We start from the raw sequence: 15,750 nt of genomic DNA, 5'->3' as shown, positions 1-15,750 counted from the left end.
GCCTGTAGTCCCAGCTACTCGGGAGGCTGAGGCAGAAGGATCGCTTGAGCCCAGGAGTTTGAGGTTGCTATGAGCTAGGCTAACGCCATGGCACTCACTCTAGCCGGGGCAACAGAGCGAGATGCTGTCTCAAAAAAAAAAAACAAAAAGATGGCATGTGTTCCTCTTTCAGCTAGCACCATAACTAGACGAATTGATGAAATAGCAGAGGATATTGAGGCACAATTGTTAGGATTAACGAGTCATCATGGTATGCAATCCAGGTTGACGAGTCTACTGATGTTGATAACAGAGCAACGGTGCTTGTTTTTGTGTATTTTTCAGGGGGATGTGTATGAGGATATGTTATGTGCACTTTTGTTGCCAACCAACACCACAGCTGCAGATCTGTTCAAGTCTTTGAATGATTACATATCAGGAAAACTGAATTGGTCGTTTCGTGTCAGTGTAGGCACAGATGGAGCGGCTGCCGTGATTGGATGGCTTTCTGGTTTCACTACTCCAGGGAGGGAGGTCACTTCTGAATGTGAGTCTATGCACCATGTCATCCATAGAGAAATTTTGGCTGGCCTAAAAATGTCACCTAAACTACACCATGTTTTGCAGGATGTGATTAAAATTATCAACCACATTAAAGTACATGCCCTTAACTCACATCTGTTCGCACAGCTCTGTAATGAGATGGACAAGTGAGATGGCTTTCTAAAGGTAGATCACTGGCCAGAGTTTTTGAGTTATGAGAGGCACTCCAGAGATTTCTTTTAGCATAACAGTCCCCACTGGAAGCACATTTCAGTGACCCAAAATGGGTTGCAAAACTTGCTTGTGTGACATATTCAACCTGCTCAACGACCTCAACCTGTCACTTTAGGGGAGAATGACAGCTGTGTCAAGTCAGCAGATAAAGTGGCTGCATTCAAAGCCAAACTGGAATTATGGGGGCAATGAGTAAACATGGGGATTTTTGACATGTTTCAAACATTAGCAGAGATTTTGAAAGAGACTGAGCCAGGGCCTTCTTTCTCCCAGCTGATGCATGATCACCTATCTCAGCTTTCAAAAGAATTTGAGCTTACTTCCCAACCACAAAAGACCCCTGAACGGGGAAAGAATGGATCCATGACCCATTTGTGAATAAGCCAGGTCAATCGACTTTGTCCATGCTAGAAGAGGATCAACTGCTTGAGACTGCAAATGATGGTGGCCTTAAAAGTATGTTTGAGGCAATTTCAAATCTCCATACGTTCTGGATTAAAGTCAAGGCAGAATATCCTGAGATCACCACAAAAGTGCTGAAAAGCCTGTTTCCATTTCCAACATCCTATCTTTGTGAAGCAGGGTTTTCTGCAGTGACAGCAACCAAGATGAGATTATGGATTAGACTGGACATAAGCAGCACACTTCAGTGTCACTATCTCCCATCACCCCCAGATGGGACCATCTAGTTGCAGGAGAACAAGCTCAGGGCTCCTACTGATCCTGCATTGTGGGGAGTTGTATAATTATTTCATTATATATTACAATGTAATAATAATATAAACAAAGTGCACAATAAACGTAATGTGCTTAAGTCATCCCAAAACCATCCCCCCTACTCCTGGTTCATGGAAAAGTCATCTTCCATGAAACTAGTCCCTGGTGCTAAAAAGATTGGGGACTACTGGCTTACACTATCTGACTATTGTGAATAATGTTTCTATGAACATGGGTGTACAAATATTTCTTCAAATCCCTGCTTTCAGTTCTTTTGGGTATAAACCCAGAAGTAGAATTGCTGGATCATATGGTAATTGTATTTTAATTTTTTGAGCAACTGCTATACTCTTTTCCACAGTGGCTGTACCATTTTACATTCCTACCAGCAGTGTACAAGGGTTTCAATTTCTTCACATTCTTGCCTATGCTTGTTATTTTCTGGGTTTTTGTTTTTTTTTTTTTTATAATAGCCACCCTTAAAATGAGTTGGAAAGAAAGAGAATGAAAACTTATAAACTTATGAGGACAGAGAGAATGGGGGGAGACAGAGCAGATGAGAGATGTCAACAAATTAGTGGGTGATGGAAAGTGAATGGATGCTTGGCTGAGTTGGGTTTCAGCTTTCTGTATTGCGCTATGACTGTGGTTAGGGGAGTAGGCGATGATAAAAGTAAGCCTGTTTGTGCCAGAAAATTCCTGAAAAGGCTGAGAAATTGGAGGATCAAATATTTTCAAAGCCTGGGTTGTGAAGTGAAGCTGAAAACTGGAGCATTGGTTAAAATCTGATAAGGAGCAATCAGGCCCCCAGGTCCCTTCCCGTAGTCCATGCCCATGCACCAGGTCCCTGCTCCTCCCTTCCCCCCGAGAAGACTGATGGGTCCTCTGTGGAGAGGCTGAACCTGACCAGCTCTCAACCTCCTGGACACCAGGGACAGCTGCAGGCAGGCGAGGTGGGCTAGTGAGAATCAGCACAGCCCCCAGGGTCTTCCCTCACACAGCATCCTAAGTGCCGGTAGACAGACCTAATTACCGCACCCACCCCCGCCCCCATCACCACCAAAGCGGGAAATAGGAAGAGCCCTTTTTGTGGAAACTGGTCACCTCAAGAGAGAAGATCCACAGATATTTATCGTCAGCGTTTTCTACTCAGTCTCTACCATGAGGTCCAGCAAGTTGACAAGTCCCACCTGTGTACCCAGAACTTTTTGTTTTCTCTCTTATATATATAAGAAATCAGTAAAGGGTCATCGGCTGTGCATTGGAAGCCTCTGTTGTGGAAGAGGTGTGAAGAACCGAGAAAGGAACCAAGTAGAAACAGAAGACTACAGAGAATTTCAAAGAAACTTTATATCACCTCAGAGAGATGTTGCATCCATTAAAAAAGAAGAGGAAACAATTCAAATCAATTTTGAAAAACTGAAAAAAGGGTTTTTTGAAGTTGAGAATAGCCAAAATAATGAATTTAATAGACTGGTTGGAAGATAAAATCAAAGAAATCTCCCAGAGAGAATAAAAAGACAGAGGTGGAAGATAAGTGAGAAAAGAAGTGTAGACGGTCAGTCTCACAGGGCAAATATCCAACTCCTAAGAGTTCCATGAGCAGAACAGAACAGAGAGAAAAACAGGAGAGAGAGAATTGTCAAAACACAGAAATTCCTGGAAGTGACATCTTCACGTGGTTGCTCTCTGCCACTTGTGCCAGGTATTTTCCAACAGAGTCACAGCAATGCTCTCCTGGCCCTGTTGATGCGGGAGGCAGAAAAGATCCTGCTTCCACAGCCCCACCTGCTCCACCCTCCCTCGCAGCCTGCCACCTCGGAGAGCCGAGCAGAATGCACGTGTTGTGTGCTCGGCATGCGTGTGGGGCAGGTGTCGGATCACAGAGGCAGCCTGGAGAGACCCAGAATTCTGAAGCGAAGCCAAGAAGGCCAAGTCATGATGTTCTCAGGTTGTTGGACCCTCAGGTCACATTTGCCCACCCCTGCTTTTAAACAGAAATACCTCATATCCTCAGAGAGTCCTGGGGGGACAATCCAATCTGTAGCCAGTGTCTGAGTCTGATGACTGGGGGATAGTGGTCTCTGATGTTTGAGGAGCAGCCTTCTGCTCCGTCCCTTCTGCCAGTGAAGTACATCTCTCTCTCTCTGTGACTGGCTAGAACTTCAGATTTATTGCCCCAGATTTATTTCCTCCTGACACTCGCCCATGCCTCTTGAAATTCCAGGGCTGCATTCATCAGTGAGGCAGAAATCCAGGGGATGGGCTCTGTCTCAAAGGTGCACATGCTATTATGGGGTGGAATGATGGTGTGGTAAAACTACACACTGGAGATTTGTTTTAAAATGTGCTTTGTAATGTTATATAAAAACAGTGATCACTTTCCAAATTGAGTTTAGCTCTTTAAATAAAAACAGTAAGCCAGTTCAACCAGAGCAGGCGTTCTCAGTTAAAGTGTTAGGTTTTGGCTAGTTAAGAGTGTGATGTCTTGATGTTGTCTGTATGAGTGCAAGTTGTGTAAGATGAGACACACCAGGCCCAGAAGTTCCCATGTTCTGATATTTCTTAGGGCAAAAATGATTTCATGCCATTAACAAAGCTGGAAGCTGTATGGATTCTAGGGTACCTTATTATAAAGAATAATTTAGAGAAAAAAGGAGAGGGAGGATATAACCTTCACAGTCTATTAATGTGGTACCATACATGTGCTAGCTCATTTGATCATACACTTCTCCATGGAAGTGGATTCTGGTATCATCCCCATTTTATAGCTGTGTAAACTGAGGGCCAGGTAAGTAACTTGCCCAAGGTCAGGCAGCTAGTGATTCGTGCATCCAGCATGCACACACAGATCTGTCTGACCCCAGAGGTCATATACCTTCCTGAATTAGTTGAGACTCTTGTTTGCAGGTGACAGAGACCAACTCCAGGTAGGTTAAGCAGAAGAGATGTATTGTTGCCTATAACTGAGTGAATCCAGAGTCCACCATAACTCTCAGGAAGTGTCTCCATTTCTTCTCTTCACTGTATATGTGAGCTCTTATTCTCCAGATGGCTTCCTCCTTTGGAGGCAAGAAAATGGGTGGTGGGGGCCGGCAGAAGATGACTGCAGATAGCTTCAGGCTGACATCCTCTCAGTTTGGGGACCCTGTGAAGAGACAGCTTTGGTCTCGCAATATTCAAAGATAAAATTGCAGGGAAGATCTCTGATTGGTTGGTTTGGATCATATGCCCATTTTCTGAGAACAAGTACTTTGGCCAGGAGGCTGCTCACTGATTGCCATCCCCACAGACTCACATGTGATGGGGAGGGGGAGGGAGCAGTTCCCCCAAAGGAGGGGTATGCTGCTTACATGGGAAGTGGTGGGCATGCAGAGGAGGCCCTACCATGCCACATGCCTTTATTAATATTTTAGTATGTCTGAGGGTGTATCTCAACTCGGTGGCAGAAACAGAAGAGCTGCCACAGGAGAGTAGTCTCCTGGGCTGCCTTCCCAGCTGAAGACATGGTGTCCTTGCAGATCCATGGGGAAAGAGAGTAAAACCATAACCTCAGAGCTTTGTGTAGAGGTTGCTCGTAAGACTGGAGTCCCACAGCCATCCCAGAGGGGCTTGGCATTCAGCCAGAAGGACACTTGTTTTTATATGAAAACTATGAATTTGCAGCAAGAAGGAAAGTACCAATGTGAGCAGTTGCCCATCACACCTAAAATTCCTTGTCTTTGTTGGACTGCTCTCAAGGGTTTCAGATGCTTATATCATTAAAAGGGAATTTAAAAGTTGCATGTGTTCATAAGGTTGGTCTAGATAAAAGGAAATAGATCCTTTGTAATGATTCGGAAGGGCCTGAGTTATAACCTCTGGCTGCCAAGCTCTAGCCAGTCTTGTACCCTCAGACTTGCAGATGAAGAGGTGCGGGGGTTCCTATGTCTCGGGTCATAGGAAAAGAAAATACGCCGTAGGAAGTGAGAGTGGCTGATCATAGGGAGAGCCTTGAAGCATCTGCCCCTGGAGACCCATAAGGCATGTTCTGAGCCAGTCAGAGGAACGGTTCTCCGTATTCTGGTCTTATCCACAGAAGCACTCGTGTCCTCACTGTTTCACGAGTCGGGCTGGGGGCGGGGAGCATCCAGCAGCGTAAGCCTCTCACTAATTGCTGTTTTTAGCTGGTATGATCCCTTCCCGATGGGTTCCTTGGGTTCAGTTAAGGCTCTTGACTATTGGCAATAGGATTATTCATAAGCCTTAATTAAGCGCCTGCCAGCTTATGGGGCCGCGTGCCAGCTGCTGACACAGACGCAGGCCCATTTCTCACCCTTCGTGCTTCACCCTCATAACGTGCCTGTGAGGTGAGTCTTACGGACATTTTCTGTGGTCTAATTTGGGGCGTTAATGTTTTAATTCTCTTTTTTGTGTGTCCATGTTCATTTATTATCTGAGTGAGCTTGGAGCAGGAGATTGATTCTTTAGCTCATTCCTCAGTACCATTGGTTTTATTCCCATTATTTTTCAGTTTTGAATTACCAGTCCTGTTCTAGTGTTTCATCATAGTAGAGTTTATTTATTATAAAAGAAACTTCCTTGTAGCAGGATAGGAAGTTCAGAGTAACGAGCTACAGGCAGGCAGTGATGTTGCAGAGTCAGGCATCGTCAGCTTAGGGGAGATGTCCGTCTGCGGGGTTTCCTTAGTGTCCTTCCCCCGTAGGCCCAGCCTTCCCCAGCATCAATTCAGTTACTCAGTGATCAAATACTTACTGGCAGCCCCTCGAGTCTGCCTGTCGTTCCCAGCCCTTAAGATCCCTCAGCTCCCTGCGCTTATCCTCTTTGAACATCTCCCGATCCCCAGAACCCTGCCGGGCACTCTGTCTTCTCCCTGGCCTCAGCTCAACCCCCGTTTCTCTCCTGTTGTTCTTCCTCCATCCCAGACGTGGGCAGAGCCTCAGTCCCTTCTTCCTGCCCAGACCTGGCTGCTGACAGTCGGGCCACCGCAGCTAAGCCCTGCAGCCCTGTGGACTTGCACTACGTGCACTGGGCCAGGCCCCGCCAGGAGTGAAAGACACGCAGCAGATCATCAAAAGCGGCAAAGTCACTCCCTTTCTGCTACATGCTGAGCTAAGGGAGGGCAGATGTGTTGCTTCGAGTCTTGGAGGGGCTGCGGGGACAGAGACCCTGTGCTAGGCAGCTAGGAATGGGTTGAAAGCCCTTGACACATGTTAGAGAAAATCAAAGGCTTAGTGCCCTTAAGAATGTTTCACTTTTAGGCATGAAGTAAATCTCTAGACAGCACTGAACAGTGTCTCACAAGTGACACAGGGAGTCATAATGCAGCTGTCCCCGTCTGCCGTCCGGCTCTCTCCTCCACCGTCAGCAAGCACAGGATGAGCCCCATTCCTTTTAAAGGCCTTTTGAGGCCATAAAGGTTTTCGAGGACATTTTATGGAGCTGGAGCACAGTTTTACTGTTTAAAATTATTATAGGGGTTATAGTTACTATATCTTTATTTTTATGACAAGTTGTTGGTTATGCCCTTGATTTATTTGAACCTGGGCTTTTGTTCAAGAACACAACCTCCAATTAAATATGGTTACTGTGGCTAAAATATGATGTTCTCCTTAGAATGACCCTCTTTGGGGACATTTCCAAAAACTCATTATGGTGAAAACTCAGGGCTGCCTATTCATGTCCCTGAGCATTTCTCCTGTGGTCACTTGGTTTCCCCTATGCAGGATTAGAGAGTACAAAGGCTGTGGGTTGGACCCAGAGGAGAATGGAAGGAAAAGGAAAGGATCTCTCTCAAGAAGCTAAGTGGGTCACCATTTAAATCCATGATACTTCAGAGATGGGAGGAACCTGAGCTATCAAGAGCAATTTCCTCTTTAATGAAAGGAAGGAATTCCAACCCAAAGAGGCTAGGAAGCCAAGCCAGGCCCAGGCGCTCAGGCCCTGGCTCATATACTGTCCTCTCTGTACCACCCTGACTCTCCTGGGGTGTCTGGGCATACACCTGGCAGCAGTCCTGTCCTACTGTGAGTCCAAGGGAACAACCCGAGACTTGCTTATGGTGTGACTGTATCTTTCATGAACCACCTGATATTTTCAAAAGTGGGGAACAGATACTGCTTTAACCTGTAAGAGATTTATGGTCCATTAGAGATAGATATTTTCAGTAGTTTGGGTTCTGCAGAACTCGTCCCACCAAAAACATGAATTTACCACGAGGCATGGAGACAGCCACTCAACTTAGAGACTGAAATTGTGGTCTCAAATCTGTCACTTGATCTACCATGTGAGATCATTGGCAAACCATCCACTTCTCTAGGCCTCTTTTCTCAGCAATACGGGCTTAATAATAGGACTAGCTTTGAGAGCTCTTACGAACACTGTTGGTGCCGCACTCAGACCCCCGTCCTCAGGCTGCTCCAGTGCGGGCGAGGGCTCACACACAGTGCTCCCCGAGCCCTGTCTCAGCTTCTGCTTCCAGGTAGCCCAGGCGAAGACATCTCCCTCACGCTTATAAGAATCAGATGAAATTCTGTATGTGGAAACCCTCCGAAAACGGAAGTATCCGTGAGTTTTTACTGTGCTCTTGATGAAGATCCCAGCTGGGGCTTCCTGACTGAAGGCCAGCGATGATAGCAGATAAGGCACCCAGGAAGGCGGGACTGTTGTCGTGTGTCCCAAGGATGCTTCTCTTCCTTCCCCACCCAGGAGCCCAGAATTGTAGGAAGACAGTAAAAATGGGTTTACTTGAAGTTGAATAATTTTTAGGTAATGTTAAGTAGTGGTTGAACAAGTTTTTCCCATATTGGAAGAGCAAGTATTGACATTGCAAATCATTCAGACCTTGGAACTGAACAAGGTCACACAAATTCCTGCCTTTGCTTCAGATCCAAAGTGCTATAAAAGTACCATTTGCAAACTGCAACTTTCTTAAGTGATGCCAATTTTAGCATATTTAAAAAATCCCTGAATATTTATTTTAACAGGGCATTTCAGAATAAGTGTGACGTATGTGTAAAAAGTGAGGGGAAAAGAAAAGAGAAAGAGAAGGATGGTGTCCCTGAGGTCTGGAAAGCTTTCAGTGTCCCCAGTTAATCATTGATGCCTCAGGGCCTGATGGGCCACCAGAGCTGGCCTGCTGCAGAGGACCAGAGTGCTTGCTAGGGGAATGCTAGGACGCATCTGGTGCGTTAATGATTTACCTCCCCCAGTGGCAGTGCTCAGCACCCCCTTTCTCTGAGCTGACAGGAGGCTGTGTGACCATCTTCCAGAGGGCAGGCCAGCCCTGCCTAACAGGTGCAGGAAAAGGTGATGACGATTTGCAGATTCACTGTATGACCAGACTCCCAAGGGGTTTCTGTCTGTAGGAAAGGCTTTCCTTAGTTTTCTGAAAATGAGAAGAAGGCTTTCATAGGGTCGTCGTTGCCCAGCATTCCTTTGCATGAACCTTTGTGCCAAGACAGAGTCACAACATGACATGATTTTATATGGGTGCATAACCTGTGTCACCTTCAAGCATGCGTAGTGTTTATTTTATAGCTCTTTTATTTCCATTGCTAGATTTCAGCACCTTGAGGGCCTCAACAAATTAATGAATGTGCTATACATTCGTCGTATAGACATACACTATAAAAGGAATATATTTTTTAATTTAATTTTTTTCTGTTTTACAAAGGCCAGGTGCATTATTTGCAGAACTATCAGAAACTAATAGTTAACTAAAAAGAAAAAGAGGAGAGACCCACGATTTTACCCACTCAGAGACAACCACTGTTAGCACTTTGTTCCATGTTATAACAGCTGTGAGACCTCATATATCCGGATGGATGTGTCTCCTTCAACATTTTCAACCTAAGGGCTGATGTGCTTGTTTTGGTGAGACTACAATGGCTTCCGGTATTGTTGACATGTCTTTTGGACAATCAGCTTCGGAATCTAAGCATTTCCTCACAGGTACTCAACCTCTGTCATGAGTATAATTTAGATTTTGATAGGAAGGGGATTATTTTTTTTGTTTGTTTGTTTCCAGAAATTGTAAATAAGATGGGTAATATTGATTTGGAGTTTTGTTTTATTTTTGTTTCTTTTTCACTGAAGCCTGACTGGAAAGACAGTCTTGTTAGATTCACAAATTGGCACTGAATGCGTGACAATATGGAATAACCAAGGAGGGATTGTTCACTTTGGGAATTTTCACTGTCATTCGAGGCTTCCTTCCTTTGGAAGAAAATCTACATCTTGGTTACTGGGAATCAGCTATTGCTAGGGAAAGGCAAAGCGGTCTAGGATGGGTTGGGGGCTGAACACCTGGGAAGGACACTGAGCACAGTCCAAAGACAACACCGAGGCTTTGAACACAGCCCTTTCCTCCCTTAGCACGCTTAGGAAAGTGACTACATTTGGATGCCCAGGTTGTGTGCACTGCAGTGCTCCCCACGCACCGATACGACATCATCGATGGCCTTGCAGGGGCTGTGAGGACTATTATTGCTACAGGTCATCGAAGGCTTTCTTTGTAAACACATTTTCAGGGTCATTCAGTGAATTTTGGTTTTGCTTCATCCAAATCCATTCTCTCTTGTCTTGGAGTGGATACGTGGATAGAAGCTATTGCTACCACTGTTTTGTATTACAAACAACTGTGTTCTCAGGAGTTTTCTATGATGTCTTCTGTGCATTGTCCAGTGCTAAAATTCCACAGTTCTGGGTCCTCGGCTATGCGTGCATGAGCCACTCTGAGCCCTGCTCCTCCCAGGATGAATCCATTGTGAGGGGCCTGTTGAGTTGCAGGTGTTCAAGGGCCCTTAGGGAACTTTCTTTCTCTGACACTGAAAGTGAATTCTTTTCTCAGACTTTATGGCTGCATTTTCCCCTCTCTTGGGAGCAATCTTCTCCAGGAAAGAGTTGCCATGAGGCTCAGATGAGTCAAGTACTTTGAAGTGCTAAACACTTAGCACTCAGCAAATGTCAGCTGCTATTATGAGTGAAAGGCAGAGCGAGTGACCTAGAGGGATAGCGTATGGGGTTGTAACTTTGCTAGTAGCCACGTTAAAAAAAAAAGTAGAAAGAAACAGATGAAATTAATCTTAATATATTTAACCCAACATATCAAAAATACTGCCTTTTCAACATGTGATCAATATTTTTAAACTGAGCTGTTTTACATTTTTTTGTACTATCTTCAAACCCCAGTGTGTGATGGGTAACTCAGTCTCACTAGTCACATTACAAGAGCGCCATTGCTATGCGTGGAGAGTGGCTACCACTGGGCAGGGCACAGCCAGCACCTTGCAACTTACTCCCAGCTCCAGAGACCAGCAGCATCTGCGAGCTTGTCCCAGCTACAGAATCTCAGGCCCCAGCCAGACCTGTAGAAGCAGAATATGCATTTTAACAAGGTCCCCAGGTGACTCATTCGCATTTTAGAGTGAGAAGCCCTGGTCAGAATCCCCATGCTCAGTCCTCACCCCTGGGAATCTGATTTCACTGGTCTAAGGTGGGGCCTGGGCACTGGTATTTTTAAAAGCCCCGCCATCCAAATGCTAATACACAACCAGGCTGAAGAGTCACTTGTATAGTGGGCTCTGGAGCCAGGATGCCTGATTCCACCTGTTTCTACCTTCAAGACCTTGGGAAATTACCAAAACTGTTTATACCTCAATTTCTACATCTGTCAAATGGGGATGAAAGTAGTATCAGCTTCGAGGGTTGTTAGGGTTAAATGAGTTAACACGTGTAAAGCACTCAGGACAATACCTGGCACAGAGTGAGAACTCATGAAATACAGGCTCTTACCCTTTCTTCTTTTTCTTAAAGGTCCGAGGTTACCCAGAGCCCCAGGTGACATGGCACAGAAACGGGCAGCCCATCACCAGCGGGGGCCGCTTCCTGCTGGATTGCGGTATCCGGGGGACTTTCAGCCTTGTGATTCATGCCGTCTGTGAGGAGGACAGGGGAAAGTATACCTGTGAAGCCACCAATGGTAGTGGTGCCCGCCAGGTGACAGTGGAGTTGACAGTGGAAGGTGAGTCCCAGAAGGCGAGAGCCTTGGTGGGAGCTGAGCTGTCAGTGAACGAGGGAGGCATCCCAGGGGGCAGTGTTTGTCAAACTAGGCCTCGCTTTCCTGCACGAGCCTTCCCAAGGCTTCCCTCACACTGAGGCTGCGAGGCCTCCTCCTAGTGGCTTAGAGAGCCCTGCCTGATCAGCCGCCTGGCTTCCAGACCCCTCTCCCACTGCCCCGCACCTGCTCACCCCACTGTGCTCACGCCGGCCTCTGGCTCTCCCTCCAGCCAGGCTGCAGGACCTCTGCCCAGATGTCCCCTCCTCAGAGAGCCCTTTTCTGACCCCATCCTCTCACCCCACTCCATCCTCTCGTCCCACTCCTTTTGCTCCTGGGCTTATCACTGTCTCACATTACAGCATCTGCCTCCCCCCACACACGGGAGCCCTAGGAGGAAATGGACTTTGCCCTGTCCTCAACAGCACCTAGAAAACTTCCTGCCACATGGTAGATGCTGAGATATTTGGGGAGTTGATGGGCAACGCTTATCAACATTAGCATCGTTATGAAGCAACATGTGCCCATTATAAAACATTGTGTAACTCAGAAAAATATCCAGGAGATAAACACACCAAAGTATTAACACTGGTTATTTTGTCTTTTTTCCCCCCCGTACTTTAAAAAGTTTACTATTAACTTTAAAACTTCCAGGAGAAACATTTGACCATAGGTGAACCTGGTTTTTTGCCACCAGTGTATTCCCCTATCACGCTGAAGCCACACCATCGGCGAGAACATTTCCAGGTCAGGCCCTGGCTGGCACTCAAAGTTTGATGTCTGCAAGGACGTGGGGGTCTGTCAGCCCCTCAGCAGTAAGACCAGGTGCCCGTGGCCCTTCTAGGCCTTTCTAAGTGCTTGTAAACCAGGGGTTCAGAGGGTGCTTCTTTGTCTTTCAGAAGACTGTCCTCCCAACCTGGCTTTCAGGGGATGCTGTGTGTGAGGCCCATGGATAGAGGACTAAGGTAGTCAGGGAAGATTCCAGAAGGGGGTGAGGTGCACCTGGGCCAATGGCCACTCTTTGCCCTTTTTCCCTATTTCCCCATACCACGGAAGGGCAGGCAGGTTGTTTCACAGAGCAAAGTTTGCATGGTTTGGATGCTTACCCTGAATTCTTTAACTTAGTCCCTCACTCATTCTAATGACCTTCAAGCACCAGTGGCTGGAGCATTTCAGATGGAAGTGGCCCCTGGCCAGAGTCTGGGGATGACCTCATCTCTGCCATTTTGGTGCCTGCTTTCCCCTGCTTATCCACTTGTCAATGCCCAAACTTTGAGTTGAGGCCTACAAATAAAAAACTACCCTGCCCCCTTTTCTGATTTCCTGTTTGGAGCTGGGGAAGTGGAAAGAGTGCTGAGTTATGAGTCAGGGTACAAGGTCCTGGTCCTAACTTGTGCCAGTCAGCAATGTGGCTTTTGACCTCTGGACATCTGTTTCTGCAGAGTAAAGTGTTTGAATTTGATGGCCTCTCCAGCCACCAAATTCGCTCTTATTTTCTATAATCCACGTTAAGGGAGGACTGGGGTGAGTTAGGAATGTAGGGGAGGTATAAAAAACCTAGAAAATATGAAAACGTTTTCTTCAATTCCCATTGTTCAGGAAGTTAGGTCTGATGTCTCAACCAAGCGGGAACATTTTTAGTAGGTCATGGTACTTGGGGCAGGAGAAAGGACATATGGCAGGAGAGATATAGAGGAATGACAGAGGGCGAAGGCTCTCAACTCTGCCCCCTCCCCTTTGGCTTTAATTTGGAGAAATTCAGGCCCCCAAATTAAAATTAAGATATAATTAAAATTAAGACATAAAATTTTAAGATAGTTTATGTCTTCTAACCCCAGGACATAGAGAATGGCCTAAAGGCTGCAGCCTCTGCAGCTGAAGCATTATCAGACCCTGTGCACATTCCGCTTCTGCATCAGAGGCTGGTTTGGGGCCACCCCAAGGCCCACAGGCCTGGAAGGATCCACTCCGGTCCCTTCTGTTGTGGATACTTGTTGACTGTGCCAGGTTAGCCCAAACCTTTACAAAGGGAACCCTGCAGCCCACCTGCCCGCCTTCCAACTCAGTGCTGTGCTTTTTACTTGGAAAGAGCAGAGGTCCTGGAATCAAGAGTGTAATTTCTATGTGGAGCCTTTTAACCCCTTAGTGGTCAGATTTAGGGACAGTGTTGTACAATGGAAAGAAAGGCAAATGGTCTTGGATTGAATTTTAGCTCTACTCATTTCTTTTTTTTTTTAAGGTTTTTATTTTTTTATTTCTGCATATTATGGGGGTACAAATGTTTAGGTTACATTGCCCTTGCCCCTCCTCAACCCCAGTCAGAGATTCAAGCATGTCCATCCCCCAGACGGTGCGCATCGCACTCATTATGTGTGTATATGCCCATCCCCTCCTTCCCCCTCCCATCTGCCCAATGCTCGATGAATGTTATTCCTATATGTGCACTTAGGTGTTGATCAGTGAAACCAATCTGATGATGAGAACGTGTGGTGTTTGTTTTTCCATTCTTGGGATACTTCACTTAGTGGAATGGGTGCCAGCTCTATCCAGGAAAATACAAGAGGTGCTATATCACCATTATTTCTTATAGCTGAGTAGAACTCCATGGTATACATATACCACATTTTATTAATCCACTCATGTATTAATGGGCACTTGGGTTGTTCCCACATCTTTGCAATTGTGAATTGTGCTGCTATAAACATGCGAGTGCAGGTGTCTTTCTTATACAGTATCATTTGTTCTTTTGGGTAGATGCCCAGTAAAGGGATTGCTGGATCAAATGGTAGACCTACTTGTATCTCTTTAAGGTATCTCCATATTGCTTTCCACAGAGATTGCACTAGTTTGCAGTCCCACCAGCAGCGTATGAGTGTTCCTATCTCTCCGCATCCACGCCAACATTTATTGTTTTGGGACTTTTTGATAAAGGCCATTCTCACTGGAGATAAGTGATATCTCATTGTGGTTTTGATTTGCGTTTGTTTCCCTGATGATTAGAGATGTTGAGCATATTTTCATGTTTCTTGGCCATTATTCTGTCTTCTTTTGAGAAGTTTCTGTTCATGTCCTTTGTCCACTTTTTGATAGGGTTGTTTGATTTTTTTCTTGCTGATTTTCCTGAATTCTAAATAGATTCTAGTTATCAGCCCTTTATCGGATGTATAGCATGTGAAAATTTTCTCCCATTCTGTAGGTTGTCTGTTTGCTCCCGTGACAGTTTCTTTGGCTGTGCAGAAGCTTTTTAATTTGATCAGGTCCCATTTATTTATTTTTGTTGTTGTTGTGATTGCCTTTGGGGTCTTCTTCATAAATTCTTTGCCTAGGCCAACGTCTATAAGAGTTTTTCCAACATTTTCTTCTAAAATTCTAACAGTTTCACATCTTAGGTTTAAGTCTGGGATTCACACCTTTTACCTCTCACAAAAGTCAACTCATGTTGGATAACAGACTTAAACCTAAGCTCTACTCATTTCTAACTAAGGGGAGTTAACCTTCCTGCCTTATTTCCTTTTCTGTCAGTTGGAGCTCATGGCTGCCCTACAGGGTGGTATAAGGAATAAGCACAGCTGCTAGCAAATGCTCGGCGTCCAGAAAGTAGTAGCTTTGTCATTATTTGAACTGGCGTTAACATTCTTAGAGCTACTTAGAGAGGGGAATCTGTAAAAGAGAAAGCTTCCTCATCTGATTCCCAATTTGATGATCAGAGCCAAGAAACATGCAGGATCCCCCGTGAGAACACGTGCCTTAACAAGGCCATGCATTTATTCAGGATCTCACGCCATGGGGAGCAACCTTGGTCTGAGCCCCTGGGAGCCTCTCTGAAGCCAGCCTGGCACTCACCCACCTCCACAGGGCCAGTCAGGAGGCTTGCTGCAGAGCAAGGGAGGGAGACGCTGCCTGGCCCCCGGGAGCTTCCTCCCTGGTGCAGGGGCCACGGGCCTCTTCTACAGCACAGCGCCGTTCAGTAGAGAAACAATGTGATCCACATATGTAATCTGACCTTTGCTAGTAGCCACATTTAAAAAATCAGATAAGGCTGGGCTCAGTGGCTCATGCCTATAATCCCAGCATTTTGGGAGGCTGAGGCAGGAGGATCGCTTGAGCACAGGAGTTCGAGGCTACAGAAAGCTATGCTTGTGCCATTGCACTCTACCCTGAGTGACAGAGCAAGACCCAGTCTCTTAAAAAAAAAAAAACTGGTGGAATTTTTATAAAAT

General features: G+C 45.8%; 1 protein-coding gene across 1 annotated transcript in view; it reads left to right on the top strand.

Annotated features, from left to right (window-relative positions):
- MYLK (myosin light chain kinase) overlaps positions 1 to 15,750 on the top strand; it is a 191,528-nt gene that overhangs the window by 39,183 nt on the left and 136,595 nt on the right. Inside the window, exon 3 of the mRNA XM_012639620.1 lies at positions 11,290 to 11,497. Coding sequence (XP_012495074.1) covers positions 11,290 to 11,497 — 208 coding nt within the window. The remainder of the gene's footprint in view (positions 1 to 11,289; positions 11,498 to 15,750) is intronic.

The sequence above is a fragment of the Propithecus coquereli genome, unplaced genomic scaffold, assembly GCF_000956105.1.
Source record: "Propithecus coquereli isolate 6110/MARCELLA unplaced genomic scaffold, Pcoq_1.0 Scaffold10, whole genome shotgun sequence".
Lineage (NCBI taxonomy): Eukaryota > Metazoa > Chordata > Mammalia > Primates > Indriidae > Propithecus > Propithecus coquereli.
Note: the sequence above shows the minus strand (reverse complement) of the source record. Positions and strands in the feature narration are given on the sequence as shown.